The 20,796-nt window shown below is 41.2% G+C and overlaps 1 protein-coding gene across 1 annotated transcript in view; it reads right to left on the bottom strand.

The window, feature by feature from the left end:
• Positions 1 to 5: 5 nt before the first annotated feature.
• Positions 6 to 20,796, bottom strand: part of SMURF2 (SMAD specific E3 ubiquitin protein ligase 2) — a 59,808-nt gene continuing 39,017 nt past the window's right edge. Inside the window, exons 7-19 of the mRNA XM_065648183.1 lie at positions 20,027 to 20,110; positions 18,956 to 19,158; positions 18,701 to 18,785; positions 15,971 to 16,129; positions 10,827 to 11,037; positions 9,152 to 9,255; positions 8,685 to 8,799; positions 8,093 to 8,271; positions 7,482 to 7,619; positions 7,154 to 7,274; positions 5,562 to 5,763; positions 4,076 to 4,151; positions 6 to 3,777 (exon numbers count right to left, since the gene is read on the bottom strand). Coding sequence (XP_065504255.1) covers positions 3,678 to 3,777; positions 4,076 to 4,151; positions 5,562 to 5,763; positions 7,154 to 7,274; positions 7,482 to 7,619; positions 8,093 to 8,271; positions 8,685 to 8,799; positions 9,152 to 9,255; positions 10,827 to 11,037; positions 15,971 to 16,129; positions 18,701 to 18,785; positions 18,956 to 19,158; positions 20,027 to 20,110 — 1,777 coding nt within the window. The 3' untranslated portion in view covers positions 6 to 3,677. The remainder of the gene's footprint in view (positions 3,778 to 4,075; positions 4,152 to 5,561; positions 5,764 to 7,153; positions 7,275 to 7,481; positions 7,620 to 8,092; positions 8,272 to 8,684; positions 8,800 to 9,151; positions 9,256 to 10,826; positions 11,038 to 15,970; positions 16,130 to 18,700; positions 18,786 to 18,955; positions 19,159 to 20,026; positions 20,111 to 20,796) is intronic.

Below are 20,796 nucleotides of genomic sequence, written 5' to 3'. Positions count from 1 at the left end.
GTGCAAACAGCATACAATTTATTGCTCAACTTCTGCATGGGTACATACATTAAGTACTTAAAAACCATTTTATACAGATTTTTTTTTTTTGTTAAAGCTCATGTAACAGCTGGGTGAAAATACAATGATACCAATGCTAAAACACACTGTAATAAATACAATGGAAATGATGAACTAAGAACTGTCAGTTTGTGGAGGAGTAATTACACTTTTATAAACTAATTACAACTACAGACAAAGCTCTGAGGATGTGGTAGAGCCAGAAACCTACTACATAGTGTAAAGTACAACAAATGGCACCTGTTAACTATGTGGTGCTGTTTAAAATCGGAAGCAATCGGAGCATGCTACATGAAGCTGTATGATGCATACTTATGATATAGAAGCAAAGCTTTTACTTCCATCAATGCAGCCAGTTTAAACGCACCAGAAGTTCGATACAGATGTAGTGTTGTAGAACAAAAATTTAAAAACCGCTTGTGTGCTCTGGACTTTAGTACAACACAAAAATTTGGTACAAATAAATCAGTTTAGGGAAACTGAAACTATGTGCAAAAAAAATTAGAATACATACTGTACAAAGCACCATTACAAAACTCTTTACACCGAGAAATTAAATCCTCTGAAACTCAACTGTGTACTGTATATTTGAAATCTACAAAAGTCACTGTTCATAATTAAACATTCATAATGAAAAGCAACAGCATAAAACCATGATGTGACATCTCTCTAAAGCAACTAAAGACTGGATAAAGTAAAACCCGGTAAGAGGGACACATTGAAATAAATATTCACATTAATCATGGGGTGAAAGTCCAAGGTTAAAATGCAATATTAGGCTTAGCACCTTTTTGAGGGGAAAGTAGCTGACATGATCTTGAAACTAAATTTTGCAAAGGAATCAACCCTTTAACATTTTCAGATAAACATCTGATTAGGTGATGAGGTGCTTTAGTTAAAGCTCTCAGGCAGGATGAAGGTAGAAAGGCACTCGATAATTGCTATATTCATCCTCATCTGTCAGCTATGGAAAGTCAAATGTAGATTTGTCTAATTTTGCCTATAATATATTAAATTTACAATATTTATCTGAGACAGTTAAAAAAATTATCTATGCCACACCAAAATGTTTGGTAGAACAGACGTACTGCTAAGGCTGCTGTGAAAACGAATAGTATTTATCAGCTCATCTAAAGTCTCTGTTCTGCAGAGCTCATCTCCTCCCTCCTCAAAAATGCTTTGATGATGTAAGGGTGGCCGTAACTATGCGTTTGATAAATTTACGGGGAGCGGGTTCCTGGGAGGCAGGTATGGCCAATGTGGTCAGGGACACTGCACAGACAGGCTGATGTGGCGCCGAGGGCCCAGCAGCACACAGACGCCTTCCCCCACGTTGCTGCGGGTCCTGCTCCCAAAACCTGCAGCAAACCGCATCTGACATTTTTCATGCTTCATGACCAGGGAGGCTACAGCCATAGCCTGAGCAAGAGCAGGAAAACAAAATTACTTAACACTGGAGTATCTCTCCTGTGAAGTGGTGAGAAGAACCTGTCTCTGTGGAGTCTGTAAATTGTAACTCACATCACAGCTCCCAGGGGTGAGACGGGCTCGGGAGTGTCTGAGCAGTGGTCCCAACCACTGGCAGCACCACCGAGTAAGAAACACATGGGGCAACAACCCACTCTGCTCTCCCAGGCAACCTGCAGAGGGGTAGTGGTGGCTTCTCTGGTAACGCTATTACCTGAAAGCCATGAATTGGGGATCCTGACCGGAGATGCAAAGGTACCAGACATTTGACATGAGTGCAATAGTCCCTTGAAGAAAAAAAAAATGGGTGCGGTGTATTTCAAACCTGGCTGTCAAGGCAAGTTTCACATCCCTAAGTAGCCTCATCTCTGCAGCCAGCCCGGAATGGGAAGCAAGTCTCTTAGAACAAACGTTCCAGCAACAGCTGTACAACAAAAATAATTGAACGGACATGTGGATTTGGCTCACCGGATTCTTACCACAACTCTACAGAAGCAGTCCATTGCCCACTGTTCTGATACACAGCATGCAGGAGTAGTTCGCTCACTGTGGCAGTCAGGTTTGGCAGAACAAAATTAAGTTCAAGCTCCACAGAACAGACAGAAAATTACCCCGTTCTCTTTGTGACTTACACTGCAAAAATGGAACAGCTGTTTACATCCCATTCTTTTAGCACTTTCAATACCCTCATTCATTGGCAGTGTAAAAATAGTGCAGATTAATGATTAATTTTAACCTAAGTTCAAAAAAACCCCACTGATTTGAAAAAAATGCTACTTATTCCAAATCTTCTCACCGCCGAGAGGAGAAGGCCACCATCTCTGAGCAGAGTGATTCAGCTACGCATCACGAGCAGATCATACAGATCTTAACTGAGAATTCCCAAACTAACTTCAAGGTTCAGTTCCATCTACTGGTAGTGCATTTTATTCCCCTTCGAAGAGATCAACCCATGTTATAATTCATATATATATTTACTTCCATCCCTACAATCAATAAATTATGTGCTTTTAAAACCTCATTTTTGAAGCACATTACACATATTTCACTTAATACACCATTTTTCCTTAGCTGTAACTTAAACCCACATGTCATGAGCAGCTAGACAAAGATTACAACACGTTTTACCTGATAAATCTTTAGCATCAAATAATATATAATGCGATTTGGCTGCATTCAAACAAACTTTGGTTGACTGGACAGGATGGGTTCTGAATGAACTGCTGACAGGCGGCCGCTGTCAAATATCGCCTCATCAGCACGCTTAAAAAGTTGAAAAACGCAGTGTTTAAAGTCAAAAGCAACGAAAAAATACTCTTGACAGACTTGTTAGAAAAATGCTGTTTTAGAAAAAATCAAAACATCTACTGTTCATTAAAAAAAGGTCTATTCCACATGGTAACACAAGTACTGTGCCAAATACAGTACGTGTCACTCACACTAGAAATTTTGTGTAAGGAATCTGACAAGTGATATAAATAGGACCCCAAGACATCATCTTTGTCATTCATGCTTGAAAAATATAAAAAAGCCCCCTGTGGTAACACTTAAGTTGAATTTACATTGCAGAATATAATGTTGTACTATAAGAAAATGCAGTTAACATGTAAGTGGCTTTAATTAAAAAGATTAATGATTCTTTCAGCCAATTTTATGCAAAGTTAGAATAATCCAAAATATTTTTTCCAAAAATAGCAGGTATAGATGCTGTTCAGTATCATACATTTAAAACAGACTGAAACGTGGCTTGTACCGACTGCTGAAGTTGTGTCTTGGTATCTGAGAATAGAAATCAGGTAGGCAAATATAATAGATTACCTTTTACAAAAATAGTAGTAGTCTTTAAGTATAGAATACTGCTTAACTGTTGAAATGTAGGAAAAGTCAGCATTCTGTATGTTCAAGATATTAGTTTTTAATAGCAGCTGAATGATCCTATGGCAGGAACCACAGAATCTATTTTCTTGAAATTAAAAAAAAAAAAAAAAAAAAAAAAAAAAAAAATCCAAAAGTTGTCCTTTCCCTCCCAGTGTCCTAGTGTAGAAAAGGGAAAGTTTCCTGTATTTCAAGCATTTCTTGAGTGTCGGCTGAGGGAAGGGCTTTCTGGCTGACAGGAGTATAAATAGAGGCTGGGGGAAGCCTGTGCAGGGTCATTCCACAGCGAACCCGCACGTCTCTTCAATGGCCGTTAGCAGCTTCTCGTACAGCTTGTCGTAGCTCTCGTAGGGAGGAATGTCTATTCGGTTAAAGCTGCGGACAGAAGACAGAAGAGTTTCAGCTCTGGAGCTCCAAGCATCGCCAGCAAAGTTCTGTCACGCTTCATTTAACGTACGTGAAACAATGACAAAGCAACACTTAATGAGGCCAACAAGAACTTCGTATAAAGAAAAGCAAGCTCTAGTTTTCACACCTCTACTCCTCCGTAATGGATGGCGTTTATTACGGCAGAAAAAGATGGGCAGGGAAAAAACAACAAAAAAAGACTGCTCAAAATATAGAGACAGCAAATTAATCTATATATTACAACAGAGACCTGAAAAAGTCTTACCAGGTGTGAGCTTTTGGCAAATTATTAGTGCTGGCATCGATCTGGTGTATCGTGAACAGTCGTGGGCCTGCAGCACCTGAAAAGCCAGAAAAGATCTCTGCTACTACTGTATTGCAGAAGAGGAAACTTCTTTGCTGTACTGCAACAATAAGGTAACTAAAAACACGACGAGAGAGAAGCTATGCACAAAGAAAGCTGAAATCATAAAAAGGCAGGAGAAAAACTAAACTCCCAGTGCCTATCAGATTCCTCCACCCATACACGATAACCCTGCAGTGATTTAAACCATTGGAAGATAAACGAGAACGAAGCTCTGATAAGGAAGAAAATACCTGTTTTACACAGTACGCTATGTAATTCTAACAGTTTCTAATTTAACTCCTAGAAAACAAAACTTACGCAGCTGCACCTGTCCCCATTTTACAGCAGGTCTTGAGTAGTGGGCAGTGCCATTCAAATTCCATAGAAGAGTCACAATAGCAACTTCTTATCATTTTGTTAAATTAACTACATTAACATGTATGATGTACTAACATGTACTGATGTATGCACATCAATAGTAAATAATCAGTTGTAACTATTCTGAGGTGCTGAACAGCTACGGTTTGCCTGAACAAGTCCCTCCACCCTCTGCAAGGTTATTTAAACACATCACCTAAAGTACCACATGCTGCTTAAAGGAACCAGGGTCTTTAAAAACTCAGTATTCCTGAGCTTCTAATGTGCCTCAACATTTTAGAGCTCGAGAGCAGCGGAAAAAGAAAACGAGGCTTCTATCTGATCATGACAGATAATGAAGAAGAAACACATTTCTATAGCAACTGCCGTTTGTATGTGGCAGCCGTCACTGCAGCATTTGTGTTCTGCTGGAATCTTCTACCTGTGAAGACGGTTTATGGTCAATGTTTCCCCTGGGCAGTTTTCTCTTATCTTGTGTGAGAGGGTAAAACAGGAGAACTCGTGTAAGCAGAGCAGCAAGGGCTGCAACAACAGAGACCTGGAGCTTCGGCTGCCGTTCAGCGGACAGCTCGGTAATTGAGGTGACAGTTTTCGATGCCTGCGCCGCCTGTGGTTATGTCGCTTGTACAATAAATCAGCATTGCCGAGCGCCTCTGCTGCCAGGATGGCAACAACGCTGCAGCCGGGGGTTTGCTGGTCCCAGGGCTGGACAGCGGATGAGGGACGGCAAAGACGGGAATTAACAAGCAGGGCTCCAGAAAAAACATAAGGAGAACCCGACTAAGATCTCAGCCGATCAGAACTTCTTGCTGGAGAAGGAAGAGCATAACTGAAACAAAAGAGCCATTTACAGCTGGAAAACAAAGTAATAAACACACACAAAAAGCCTATTTGTGAGCGTTGTTCATCGGACCATTAAAAATCGCTCTTAAAAAGTCGCGCTGCAGCCAACCAGCCTCATTGTCAGCGCATGTTTGTGCGGTGTCTCCAAGGACGGGCGCTGGCGGCTCCTCTGGAGAAGCGTTACCTTGCAGTGCCTTGAAGCCCTGCAGAGGCACTCGGGACGAGCCGGTGACGAACTGGAGGAGTCGCGCCCTCCTCTCCTCATCAAAGAACTCCACAGCTTTCCAGAACCATTTCACGATGTTGCTGTCCGGGGTACAGTGTTTTAACCTTGTATTTGCCTTCCAGTCATTAACATCAATTTTTCCCAGTCCACAAATGATGAGCTGTAAATTTAAAATATAATTAAATATTTAATCACTGATCAGTATAAAAAATGGTTTTGGAGCTAGCCAAATGATGAATCACTGACACTGAAAAATCCACAGATTTTACACTAAAGGCAAATTATAACCTCCCATTAATCTTAAGCAATGCAGAAATATAACTTGCTTTTTTATCTTACCTTTGTACACAACACATTTTCTACGTGGCCTCAATTCAAATAAAAGAAAAATAAAAATCAACCATTTCATAAGCTTATATGAAAGTGTCTTGACCTGTCAATTAAATACCAGCACAGATTGTACCGGCGTGTGACAGCGTGTGCGTAATTCACATTTAACTCGACATTTCTTTCCGGAGCGTAGCTGAGGGTGTAGTTTGGCTGATCCAATTCTGGACCCCCAAAAGTAACACCACATGTGATACAAATCAGAGCCCTCTCCTGATGAAGAGCTTTCAGCGCTTCTAAAATGGAGCTCCACAATGCATCAGTTTAAGCTCCACAGGGATACGATTATGAAGATATTTTTTAGTGAATACAAACAATGGACCTTCCCCTTCCTTATTCTGCATCTGCCGTCTGATTCTGGGTTAACAGTGCGGCTGGTTCGCTGCTGCTGAATGAGACTATTCAGGGTAAAATAAGAGCAATCACTGACATACTAGCACAACGAACAGGAGAAAGCATGAATAATTCACCTTGTGGCCATTTTATAAGGCAAAGACCTCAGCTCCACAGCTAACAGACTGTATATTAGATTTCAGTTTTAAAACAAGCTTGGGATCTGTGGGATTTACCTCAAGAGGATATTGTTTGGACGCCAATCCTGACATTTTGTAGCACATTTGTCGGTGACAGCACCTTTCCTTATGCCATATTTACAGGGCCAATTTAGTCTGGCATAGCTCAGCTCTGCAAACCGCACAGTTGCCCGACACCGAGGTCGGCGTGGGGCAATGCAGGGGCTGGGGGCAAGTGCTGGGAGGTGGAAGGCAGCGACAGACTATTTTCCTGGCAGCAGCGAATTTAATATCGTGTAACTGCACCCTGAGAAATCTGCACCACCACCTCTGCTGGAGTAACGTGCTTTGAAACAAGCTGAGGTGCCCGCGGATACTCGTCGGCGGGTTCAGCTGGGCTGGCAGGCACGGGCTCGTCTCCCGCAGCGGCTCAGAAACGTCACCTTGAGAAGCCCTCTCGGTGGAAGGGACACGCAGCCTCGGTGACTCCGCGACCCGGTAACCTCTTCCACCGGCTGTATTTCTGGTAAGAGCGCACCTGCAAACCCCAAAGCACTGGGGACACAACTTCGCCTGTTACTCAGTCTCACAAGAATCCCTCAGGCTTTTGTTGTTACACTTGACGACATAACATAACCTTAGCGTACTGACCTCTAACTCTTTCTCATCGAATGTCTTCAGCAGATGTTGTGGGATTACTTCATTAAATCCCTTCTGTAGAGCCAGAAACTGAGCTTCAATTCCTCGTAAAAATCGCCAGTTTACATAGAGTCTGCAAGCAAGCGCAAATTGGTTTTGTGGACAACGTATTCAAATACAATAAACCTGCAATTTATCCAGCCTGACAAGAATACACACACCACCACCATTGCGCTACCACTTTGAAAAAAATAATCTAAACTGCCAATTACTTCAAATAAGTAAAAGTTCCTCCCCACCACAGGCAATATAAAAAAGTCTGGAAAATATATGGGTGTACCTGACATATTCCTTTTTATTCTCCTCTGTCACAGGGATGCTTTTGCCATTGGGTTTCAGTTCATGTTGAATGATTTCCCCGTACGCGTTGTGTTCTACACAAAATGTATGGTCTAAGACTCCTGTGATATCATTCTCACTGAGGGAAAAAAAATAAGAAAGTGACTCAGTGAAACATATTCTGCAAATATACAACAGCCATAACATATCTGACAGACATCACAACTGAGTTTTTCAACAGCATTTTGCATTACTGCTTGGAAAAAAAGGCAAACATACATTTTTTTTCCTATGCTATATTTTAAAACCATCAAAGTTTCGATGTTATATTTTAATAACATGTTACTGTTACTAACAGGCAAAATTAATAAATTAAAATTTATGAACTGAGCACTTTACAGCTCAGGAATCACGTGTCTCCCCCCAAATCTGAATACCCTGAGCACGTTAAGCCTTTAAAGAAGCTGAATTGTGCACGAAATACGTGTCTCAAATCTACCTGAGCAGGAGATCAAAATATGCTCCGTTTCTTTTCAGCTGGATTTAGGAACATTATCGGGTGTCAACCGAGACAGCGTTCTAGCACCGTGAGACAGAACGGCCAGTACTTACAGGATCCAGACTAAGCTGTTGTGAAGATCGGGGTCGACCAACTCCATGTCATCCAAAGTAATCGGCTTCCCCAGCAACTGCTTATAGAAAGGCAATGTGAAGCCCCCGTCAATATAGTGTCCGTGGAACACAGCCATCCCCATTATCCGGCCCACAAAATGGAAATACGATAAGTGTTCCTAGAATTGAAAGAAGAGATTCAACCATTCAGCTAAATAAGAGCCCCAGGTTATATCTGCTGAATATGAAGTAATATTTCAGTACAAAGAAAAACATCCAGAGTTTTTTGTTTTGTTTTTGTACACAGCACATTGAGTGTATTGCTTCCAGTCCAGAAGTCCTACTACTAAGAATCAAAATAAACTTAATTTCTCCCAAAGGAAACATAAATTGACATCTTACAGAAAATTAAGAACACATTTGAGAAGTTTCTTTGATCGGTACTAAAAACGAATTATCATATTATTGCACAAATTCAGTCTCTAGCGATACTAATGTGAGAATTAGGTTCCTCAGTCTAGAACACTCTCCAGATGTGTTTAATTTCTAATCATAAAGTGATTGTGTACAGAACCCATGTTACCGGTCATACCGGGTTGACTGCAGAGTCCGGGTTGATTTGCAGGGTATAGATGTCATCTCGGGAATATTGGAAGAGACCGTAATATGGATTCAACATTTCATGTGACAACAAGTAGAGCCACTCCCTGAAGAAAACAAGATAATTTATTGTGTACTTTAGAAAAATGCATTCCTACGTCGGTAATCTTGTCAAAGTAGCAATGACTTTCTAAATCTTACTTTTAAACAATGTGAAGAAAGTTATCTCTGAACATGCTTAGATAAGGCTGAAATCAACACTATTTTTTGGATGCAGTTATTCTTTTAAGAGACTACCTGAAAATTATATGTTCCTCTGACATGCAATCTGTTACAGAAATAAATATAAATAAGAATAATGTAATAAGAAAGAGCGGTGATAAGAGGATGGCTTAGGATTCAAAGCACAGGTGTAGCCAGTGGGGTCGGCGTGCAGGGGAAGAGGCAGACGCCACTTACCGGGCGACACCTCCGTAATCGAGACCTTCCTCCCCACGAAACTTGATCATTAGTCGTTTCCACAGGTCTTTTGGCCTCATCTTCATGACTTGCCTGTAGGACTCCTGTAAACACAGAACACTTTCTTTTATTAACTGCTATTTACAGACAAGAAGCTACTACTGTTTATTAGAAACGGAGTTTCGGACTCCGAGTCCGAAGGGGATGCTGTTAAAGGGGATACTGATTTCCCGGATACCAACCAGTTTCTCACATCACAGACTGTTACTTAGTTTTCTACAAATGTGGCAACACTTGTCAAATAAAACATACAGGTGAGAAGAACCCCCTTCTGTTAATTTCCAGAGGCGTACAGTGATCAGAACATCATGTCATTCTCACGTAACTTATAAAAAAAAAATCCATGTCAGTAAATTCCTTTTGCTTTGCATGGAGGCTCACAAATTTTGCAGTCTGAAAAGCCAACAGTGGCGCTTCTACCCTGGGTTTAACACATGTGCAAACCTTCAGGAAGCATCTTAACGACAGAAGCATCAATGCCATCCATCTCCATAAACCTACAGAATTATCCCTCTATCAATAAAACTTCACCAAGAAAACACAAAAAGAAAGAGGCAAAACAAATGCTAATTTTTAAAAAGGAATTAAACAACAAAAAAAAAAGTCTAGTTTTTATTTATGTCCAGTATCAGTGCCCCAGTCACTGGCTTTGCAGAACAGAAGGGGCAGATGTGTCTGGGACTCGACATACTCCACTTGGTTTTCAGAACAAGAACATTGTAACTGTCACTGCTGTACAGCAGCCTTTTGTCCCTTTTCTAGCTGATTATGAACTGATCTGACTGTCTCCAAAGGGAAGACCAACACCAATCTTTCTTGGCTGGAAAAACTGTGACAACACACAGTTGTGGGTGGGGTAAAAATGCAACAGGGATGGGTGGGATGGGTGATGCAGCTCTCAAAAGACAGACTGTTCTCCAGAAAAAGCCAATTAGTTACGACTGTGTTCAACCAATTCAGCAGAATTCTGCTGAATAATGTCACAAAATAAAAAGCAGATAAACCCACTGTGGGCATCTCTCGTCACTCAGAAGGCTACGCAACTCATAAAATTGGTCTGATTCTGAAACAAACAAACAAAAAACCACAATAAAGAACCCCACACAAACACAAGCCACCGCAACAACAACAAACACAAACTCAAAACCCGCCAAGAACACAACCGGAATTGAGAGAGATGCTCAGTAATCCAAACTCCGAAGATGAATGCTATTCAATAGCAATTTTACTTGAGTTACAATAGATCAAAGATCATTAATAATTGTTTGGCTTTCACTTTGCAGCATTCCTTCCATACCAGACATTAGTGTTCTGATACTCAAGGAAGAAGCCAGACAGCATCTTCCAACACATGAAGAGCTTGGGCTCCCTCCTCAGTCCCTGCCAGCCTGTACATCTCCGGCCGCAGGGAAAGCTTTCCTCATTTTTCTTCTCTACAGTGTAGATACATCTACTTTAAGTTCACAACCGCTCTTAACATCCCTTTCCTCTTCCCATTCGCCACCGATGAAACTCCAGCTTTATTGCTGGGCTTCAAGATTTCACCCAACTGAATGGAGAACGACCCTCCTCCCCTTCCCTCAAGGGTAAGAAACGGGTCAACTTTGCAAATTACCTCAAAAATCTCCTCTCTGGAGACCTCAATGCGACAATGGCCAGCTTGAGGCTGCTGCTGGGACAGCTCCTGCCTCAGGATCTTGAGCTTCTGCACGAGGTCTCGCTTGTACCGCGGCACCGTCAGGCACTCGGCCTCGTCCGGGAGCTGGCACAGGGACACGACCTGCGGCTGCTGCTGGTGCTGCTGGTCCTTCAGCTGGTTCTGCCGGCTGCAAACACACACGCGGTCAGGTCACACGTCCCCTGTTTTCTTCAGGTGTTTCTTAAAGGCTAAGTCTTCGTAACGAAACTAATTTCAGTTTACTGTGATTACGCCAAAAATGTCCGGCTCCAGTAAAAAAATGAATTCGGAGAGATTTTATCCCGACTAAAGACACACGCTTCTGTCTTTCTTGGCAACTACCAGTTGCTCTAAGGGTTTGTTATTTCTATTAGAGCTACTCCACGAAGTACGCCAGAGGTTACAGCACTATATAATAAGGTATTATCCACACAATTTTACTACTAAGCTGCTGACGCTGAATTTCTCGGATACCGTTTCCATATTTCCTTTTTGCGTGTTTTGCCTTCCTCCATTTTAAAATTCGGGGATCTGCCAAACACGATGCCTCTAATCTACAGTCAATACCGGAGTCTGTTTTAAATGGCTTGTCTGAAAAAGAGTCAGCTCACAAGGCGATGTTTGTCCTGGCGGGCGGGCAGGGCCCGTGTCCCTTGTACCTGGCCTAGTCTGGACCACAGGAATGTGGGAGTTCACGTGTAACTCACTGGCACAGAGAAACAAGGATTTTTACTAGCGATTCTGAGAGATTTTGTAAAGCTCACTTCTTACGAGGAAAAGTAAATTAACCGTGTGGCGGAGATGTCCTCTCTCTTGTCGTTTCTTGTACCAAGTGGATACTTTTATAGCTTTTTAGTATGGCATTTTTAAACGACAAGGGATAAAAGCTAAGCCTAAACCATGAGAAGAGCATCTCTGTGTGGAACACACAAGAACACTCTAAATTTACCGGATAAGTAAGAAAGGTTACAATTCAGAATGTTTCCCAATGGAACGTTAATAAATTGGGGTTTTTTTCAACCTTAAAGAAAACAAATATTAGATAGAACCAAGCGCAGTTTTAATATATTTTCAAATTTCAACCTGTCGTCTGTTTTGAAACAAGGACTCCTCGAAGGTTTCCTGGCCAAGCAGAACTCCCCTCCAGCAGGCGTTCCCCACAGGAACTTCTGGAGTTGGCAATTAAAAAAGGGTGAGGGTGTCCCCAGTTTGCCTCGCGGTTCTGACGGCCGCTCTGTGATTTGCAAACCTTCTATTTAAAGCAATTTTGCACGAACCACCCTCAAGGGAAACCAGCACCAGGTGACCACGAAATCTTTATCACTGCTCTTACCAGCCCAGCATTTAGAAACCCCTGCACGGCACGCGTTGGACATCAGCGACACCGCAAAGCTTAATATTAGTAATAATACCTCTTTACTCCTGGGTTCTACAGAGGGAATAACACACAGAAATCTCACTTTGTAACAATGCCCTAGGATGTACAACTTCAGAAGTTAATTTAATTGATTTGCTTAGTTTCACTGTGTTTTGCTGTTTGCTTCTTTTTGTTTTGTTTTTTAGTAAGGCCACCTTTATGCTTAAGCTGACCATATTGACCCTGAACCAAAGTACAGTTATCCTAAGTCATTCCTGAGAAACCAAGTCATTACAATATTTTAGAGAGACCCACTCGATGCGGTTCTAGAATCTGGCTCTATGTCATCTGTGCCATGTGCATGGTGCTGTCTTTTCACAGGTGATTAGTTTTAAATACGAATCTCACTTTAAATCATTGTTCTATCTTCCAAACTTTCTAATTCCACAAGGACAAGCATGTGAAAATATTCCTTGTACATGTTGACCAGAGAAGGTCATAATTACCTCCTGAAGTGAGCATATGTTCATACTACCTTTGATAGGACAAAAGACAGTTCCCTAAACACAAAGGTGGTCAATGTCAGTCTTAAAGAAAATGTAAAAGAAAATTTAATCTCTAAAATTAGCATGAACTTAAGATCTATGCATCAAATTAAACTCATCTAAAATATGGCAGTACTAGGAGGAGAAAAATAAAAAACCATCTTCCATATTAGACTAAAAATAATCAGTGCAATATTAGCTAAGCAATCTGCAGTGCTTGAAGTAATTAAATCTAATTTTTTAGTATGTTTTCACAGCTGAATGTCTATGCTTGATTCTGTACAGTGCTTTAAGGACACAGCCGAGCACTTTTCAGGTGCCATAACTATCAAAACTCATCACAAACTCTTGCCCAACATTTTAAAACAGAACTGGGTAACAAGTTTGATTATTTTCATAACTTATAATGTCATCGCTGGAAGAACAAACTGCTCTACTCAGCTCAGTAGAAAAGTCAAGTATCACTAAGAGTAAACTTTTTATTATGCTTTTGAACCTAAAACTCTATCACACCCATCCCACCCAAATACTAAACCTATTTCTCAGATAATTTACAAAATGAAGGCCTAGGGCAAACTACTTCAGAAAAAAAAAAAGCAGCTTTCACATATCCTGTTTGGTGTAATAAAAGAATAAACACCAGAAAAGATTTATCAGGCAGCAGACTTCGCTGATGACACTGTTGCTTGAATTTCTGAAATCCTTCCCTAATGAAAGACAGATGTACAAACGAAAAACTTAAGCACACTGTAGTAGTACTTTAAGTTGAAAGAAATGCAAAATGGTTCTGTGATTCTGGAACTTGCAAGTCAAATTGGATTTTCCAGACGAAAAGCTAGCTAGGAATTTGTCCTCCACAGTACATGTACAACTAGACGCCGTGACCCTACTGCCATTCAAAAACAAACCTACCTGTGAAGGACAGTTTTTCAAATATAGTCCAGTTAACTGAATTTCCTACAGTTTAACAATTGCACTGTTGTAGCTAAGAGGGTCTGAAGTTTTCTTTCGGGTGAAATATCCAAGTCTGAATTAATTTAATGAACTTCTCTGTGTTTCAAACACGAACATGCTCCTCCACTGGAAAGTATTTTTCAAGATTATATTCATTTGAAGCCACCACAGAATCACAGAATCACAGAATGTTAGGGATTGGAAGGGACCTCAAAAGATCATCTAGTCCAATCCCCCTGCCAGAGCAGGAAAACTTAGGTGAGGTTACACAGGAAGGCGTCCAGGCGGGTTTTGAATGTCTCCAGAGAAGGAGAATCCACAACCCCCCTGGGCAGCCTGTTCCAGTGTTCCGTCACCCTCACTGAGAAGAAGTTTCTTCTCACATTTAAGTGGAACCTCTTGTGTTCCAGCTTGGACCCATTACCCCTTGTCTTACTGTTGGTTGTCACCGAGAAGAGCCTGGCTCCATCCTCGTGACACCCACCCTTTATATATTTATAAACATTAATGAGGTCACCCCTCAGTCTCCTCTTCTCCAAGCTAAAGAGACCCAGCTCCCTCAGCCTTTCCTCATAAGGGAGATGCTCCACTCCCTTAATCATCTTTGTGGCCCTGCGCTGGACTCTCTCCAGCAGTTCCCTGTCCTTCTTGAACTGAGGGGCCCAGAACTGGACACAATATTCCAGATGAGGTCTCACCAGGGCAGAGTAGAGGGGAAGGAGAACCTCTCTGGACCTACTAACCACCCCCCTTCTAATACACCCCAGGATGCCATTGGCCTTCTTGGCCACAAGGGCACAGTGCTGGCTCATGGTCATCCTGCTGTCCACCAGGACCCCCAGGTCCCTTTCCCCTACACTGCTCTCTAATAGGTCATTCCCCAACCTGTACTGGAACCTGGGGTTGTTCCTGCCCAAATCTAAATGCACCAATCTAAATGCAACTAAAATTACTGGTGATTTCTTTGTTTTAAACCAAAAAAAGAACCAAAAGTGCCTGGATGATGGGAGCTTACTGAAGTTCTGTAATATACATGTATGTAACAAATTATTTCTCTAAACAAAATACATTTTTGTCAATATTTAGACTCTGTCTAGCGTGTCAAGCTCAAACGTGTATTGGGCAAAGACTAGCCAGCTTTTAAGTATTACACAAGAGGTATGTTACCTCCTGGATATTACTTTCCATTCCTCGGTTTTGTCTTTTCAGTGCTGGTTCCCATTATTCTTTCCTCCAGCTTTTCTTCCCAATGATTCACTTCCTGAGAAGGTCTGGTCCTCCCACTCAGCCCTTGCCCAGGGCTGCTCGGCTTTATCTGCCCAACTCTTCATTGTTTCTTCCACTTAACACCTACTCAACACTTTACAGGTGTTTCCCAAGAGTATTAAAAGGTGTTAGTAGGAAAAACAATACGAGCCAAATTCCCAAATAGCTTGGACAAACTGATAGCCATGTCTGCACAAAAAAAAAAAAATGTTTGTTTGCTTTTTAGTTTCCATTTTTAGTAGAAAATCCCCCAGTGTGGAATGAGTGCCTAGGGAATAAGAACAAAAGCCAGAATTCTTTTGAGTTTCCCCTTCTGTTTTAAAAAGTACAGTATGAAAATGTGGTATCAAAACACTAAGGCAGAAAAATCCCCCACGGTTCTTATTTTATTTTACTCTTTTTGTAAAAAAATCTGAGTTAAATTATTTGGGTCTTATTTTGAGAACATCTCAACTAGCCTTACTCTAAAACTGAAGGTAGGAGCTGAATTATTTCTCCTTGACTCCAGGAGAATGGCCGGACACTTGGGTACTCTTGTGGAACTCAGTATTTCATACCACTGGCTACTGAACGCGAGCTGGTACTTCAAAACAAGTAGCCCACAAGATGTATAAAGAAAGGGAAAGAAAGCGTCTCTCTTGCTGTTAAGAAAAAAATTATATGGGCCAATCTTTTCCACCAGACAGCACTTGCTTCCCTGCCTGCTGCCCCCAACTCCCGGCATCACAACAGCCACATTCCTGCCTAAATGCCGCTGGAGATTTTTTTTCCCAAGAACAATCGAACCTGTCTTATTTGCTATATAACCAAGTCAGTTGGTAGCGTGTTAAGGAACACTGCTACTATAGTTTAAATGCTACTGAACAGCAAAATGCAGCTTGGTATAACATCTAGCACCGCTCAAGAGTCACTTTCTTTCCTCTGTTACACTCAGCGTGTGCCAGAGACTTCAGACTCACTTTAAGACTAAATGCAAGTTAGCAGATAGCCGAGGATCTGTAAACTGCGTTGTCCTGTTGTTATGGTCAACAAAATAAACTCTGCCTGTTGCTGTATTTCGGATCTCCCATCCAGGAGGCAGTGGACCAAGCTCTTCACAATTGATGTTGCTAAGATCCCTGTGAAAACAAATATAAAATGAAAAATACCTCAGCATTGGGCCTCTGAGCCAAACAAGCGTAAATGTAACAGAACAATCCCATGAAGTCTGAGAAAACGTATTGTTTCAGAAACTTGAGCTGTTCAGCTGGAATCTCCACTCCCGAGGCGCAAGCCCACCAAAGAAAAAACACACATCCCAGTACACATCCCGTGGGGAAAAAAAAATTCTTATCAAATAACCTTCATTCTTACAAACTAACTTCAGATGTTAAATTATTAAAGGCTTAAAACAAAAATAAAGACTCTTGCCATTATTTGCCAAAATGGAATTGCAGTTCTACACCGATTGTGACAGAAAACATTTTAAAAACAACATTAGTCATGTAAGGAACTCTGAATCACACTTTAAAAACGCCTACAAAACAAAATCATATTTCTGAAGAGTTATACTTTCCATGAAGAATTATGCATGGGATATGTGTATATGGCACAGGCGGTTTTGCCCCCAAACCCCAAGCAAACAGTCTCTAAGAAAATATTTCAAATAGAAGAGGAACAATGACTCAGCTCCGCACTGAGCGATGCAGAGATCGCTCCATGGGGCTCAGGAAAATTCTGCTGAAACTAGCAGGACATGGATTCATTCCACAGGTTCACTGAAAACAAATTTCTAGCCTTCAAAAATGTACACTTACTGATTTTTTCACGTATATAATTCACACGTCGGATACCACAGGCTGCCAAGTGCAGCTGTTTTTAAAGGTGAAAGTCTTCAGAGCTCCCAGCACCACGGGGCGGAGGGAGGAAGGAGCCGAGGGGCAGAACGGCTGAGAAAACGTGTCTGCGGGGACCGAAAGGCTGCGAAGCCACTAATGGTAACACAGGCTCTGGGATCGAACTGCAGCTGATATTACCCACGTTCCTTATAAATGACAAACTCTTATCCTCATGCAAACAGCCAAATTTTGTTCAGTGCAGCATTTGCGCAGTTTCTGCCACCACGCCGCAGAGCAGCACTGGCTTCAGGTGTCATACAAAACCATCACACCACAAACTTAAGGATTAGATCTTCGTACAGTTTTTTTAGAAAAGTCTAGTGTCTAGTTTTGTGTCATGGGCTTCCTCATGCACACCTGCCGGCTGTATGGCACTCTCGAGTCTACAGATAATGCATCAAAGTATATTCTTGTGACACAAAAGTAGCGATAAAAACAAAAGAATCATTCGAAAATGCAGTGAACTTATGGCCATGAGGGACTTTATCCTTCCTGGGATATCCAAACCCACCATTTCCCTGGGAGTGAACATCAGCAGCAAGTGACAAAATTCATACAATTCTCATAAACGCCAACACCAGCTGCCAGTTTTAAAGGACACACACTGTTTTACAACTTTAGGACAGACTTTAGGAGGCAATCATTTTCAACAGGATTTTTTTTTTTTAAGAACAATCAGAAACTAGTAATAATTTCCCTGTTATCCTTCCTCGTACAACACGTACGTGTGTATATCATGCAAACAAGGACACTAAACTAAAAGGACACCTCAGATTTATTTTCTGTTGAGATAACTGCCAGTTCTGTTGCAGCTCGAATATTTTCATCACAGGTCTCTCGCCTTCTCTATCTGTTTGCCCCTCTCCCCCAAATTCTTTCCCATTTATATGCTGCTGAGATGCTTGAAAGCATTGAGTGCTCTAGGAATATCCATGTTAGAGCACTATAAAGAAAATAAGTATGCTTTTCTGCTATAAAAAAGCTTGTGCATTTTTAGATATTTGCTACTATACTTAAATGGAAAACTCTTTTTTTTTTTTTTTTTTTTTTAAGGCCCCAAATCCTGGCACTTCAAACCCAGCTCACCATTTCAGCTTCCAGGCTTTTTATGACCCAGTGTCTCCAATTAGTTTCTTCAAAATGTGCTAAGTTTCCTGTTCCTCAAAAAATTATCTTGGGTGGTCTGTACATGGGACAATAATCCTCAGAGACAAGTACATTTAAACTAATTTGATGATGAGACTGTTTTTCACTAGAAATACTGTGTCTGAACATACCAGGAACATCCACCAGATTTTCCAAGTTTTCCCCTTTGTCTGCTCGTCCATCAAAAAAGATCACATTTACCTCGCCTATTTGTCCCAAAGCTTGTTCTTCCTAAATAGACGTGGCCAGCTTCCCAGGTCTTGTTAACTTCCAGACCCTGAATTTAAAACCCAAACCAACTCCATTTTCACTAATCTATGTTGATAAATCTAGATTTTTGGAAATGCTTGGGTCCTACTTTTTGTTTCATTATTTTGCAGAGTATTAAAACCTGGACTTGGCTATAATTCACATGCAAGACCTAGAAACGGTGAACTATACCTGTTTTCAAATCGCCACTGTAATTCATTTTTTGATTCTCCATCTTTGTATTAAAATAACGATTTGAAGAACTGAGAGACTAATTTATTTTGATGAATGACTTGTTAAGATGATATATTGGGGCCAAGAGTCAGAAATATAATATCACACGGAGAAAACTCTGAGGAGAGTACTGCTTAAACTATTTGGATTTGACACCTTCAAGACACTTTCATCGTTTCTTACCTGGGTACTCTTGGATCGTGCCACGTGCTAACGCCAGTCTGAGTATGCAGAAAATAGACCTGACCTTGCTGAGTCGTCCTTTGCTCTGTGAAATCAAGATAAATTAACAAGTATGAGAACAAAAAGCGCAATACAAGAAACTCACAAAGACTGATTTCCCCAAAACTAAGGAATCAAAAGAATCTTATGTTTGAGGAGAAGACACAACCCACTTTCCCAGGGAAACCTACAATTCAAAAATTTTAATTCACGTACCATATCCTTCAGGTAAATCAGGAGGAGTGTGCAAGTGCGTCCTGCTCATGTAATTTCTGTGCCGCTGTGACCGGACTCTCCTCTCCGCCAGCCGGGGATCCGACGTCTGCCCGCAGGTCGCACCGTTTGTTCCTGTGATCGGAGTGTTCTCATCCACGAAACAGCTCAGGGGTCTGCCCGGGCTGGAGTATTCGGACGCCGGCCTGGGGGGAAAAAACGTGAAAACCGCGTCGCTGAGTGGACACGGGGCTACATAACATGCTCCTTGGAGCTTCATCTGAGGGCTCTCGGGAAATCTTTGCGGACGGCAGAATCGAGCAGCTGACTTGTCGAGCAGGATACCCCGATAACAGGCAGAAAGATTCTGTTCTGCGTCCGCTGGTTTGTCCCAGAGTAATTAGTAAACCTCCTCACCCATCTTAGGGTCTGACCTGACACTTAGTATATGATGTTGCAGGATCAAGATCATATCAAGTGCTCACAAGAGCAGTTCCCACCTTAAATACAGTGCTGAGCGTAACATTTTATATTTTTTTTATATTTATATACAAACTTTTTTTTTTTTAAATAAGCAACATACAGCCCCAACTTTCTCACCTTGCCTCCATATGGCTGAGCAAGTGATCAATCCTTGTTATTCCTTTTAATTTTTAAAGAAGGTTGTTGGGTGAGGATGGTGAAAAAGAGCTAAGTAAGATATATAATAAAAACCAGTTGCTCTTGAGAGCTCGACTGCAAGAGGAAACACTGAATTATGTGGTTTTGTATCTCAGTGCTGCTTTCAAAAGGATTTAATGTCTGTATTTAGAGAGCTATACCATAGCAGCTCTACAAGAACACAAAGATGCTAGTAGTAGGGGAGGAAAAAATTTAGTCAGAGTGATTCTTCCAAGTTAAATGTTAAGCAGAGCGGGGATCAGGACGTTAGAGAAGAAAAGCATTCGGCGTTCGCAGAGTGACTTGGAAGAACACCGAATACTCTGACAGAGCTACTCAGAACGGCTTGTGCCCAGCGCTCCTGGTCAGCAAGGAAGCCCGACAGCAGGCACGGCCTCTTAAATAACATCGTACCGTGTCGGTCGCTCCCACTGGGTTGTTCGCGTAATGTGATTTAAATACTGGATCCTTCCAGAAGCAGTCCTCCGCTCCTCCCACCTGCAGTTCAGACAGGGAGAGATAAGGCAATGAGTGGTATTTCCAGGAAACCAGGGCACTAAATGTTTCCAACATAAATGCCAACTCAGGAAGACTTACGCTGTTATGAATCACGTTAGCTGAACAAGGTAACAGGAAACAACTGAAAGTTCAACTCAGAATTGATTTTATGCATTCTTCCCTTGGAACCAGGCACAGCATTAACAATATCCCACCTTCACATTCAATAACTATTTGAAATCTAATTAAATCCAAATAGCCATATAAAGAAACTTCTTGAAAACATTGTGTTTATTAATAATAATGCATTTAACTTTTTTGACCACTGATGCTGGTAAGAGCTTTCATAGTATCTTCATGCACTACTTGCTTTCATTAAAAAACCACCTTCAAATAACATAACTTTTTAATTATTACTTTTGCACTCCAAAATACATGAGGCTTTCCAGACAGCTCTGCAGTTACACAATTAAGTAAGCAATATTTAGACAAGGAACATTTTGAAGTGAAAATTTAAAAGCATTTTCAAAAATGTTTTTGACTTCTCCAGACTCCAAATTAACAAAAGAATGCTGTTTAGGATTTAGATGATAATTTATGTTTTAAAATTAATAATCTGAAAAATCAGTTTCTCCTGTCTTTACCTGCCAAGAATCACATTCAGAAGGTCTGCGTTTGCTCTGAGA

Source organism: Caloenas nicobarica, chromosome 18 (assembly GCF_036013445.1).
Source record: "Caloenas nicobarica isolate bCalNic1 chromosome 18, bCalNic1.hap1, whole genome shotgun sequence".
Taxonomy (NCBI): Eukaryota; Metazoa; Chordata; class Aves; order Columbiformes; family Columbidae; genus Caloenas; species Caloenas nicobarica.
Note: the sequence above shows the minus strand (reverse complement) of the source record. Positions and strands in the feature narration are given on the sequence as shown.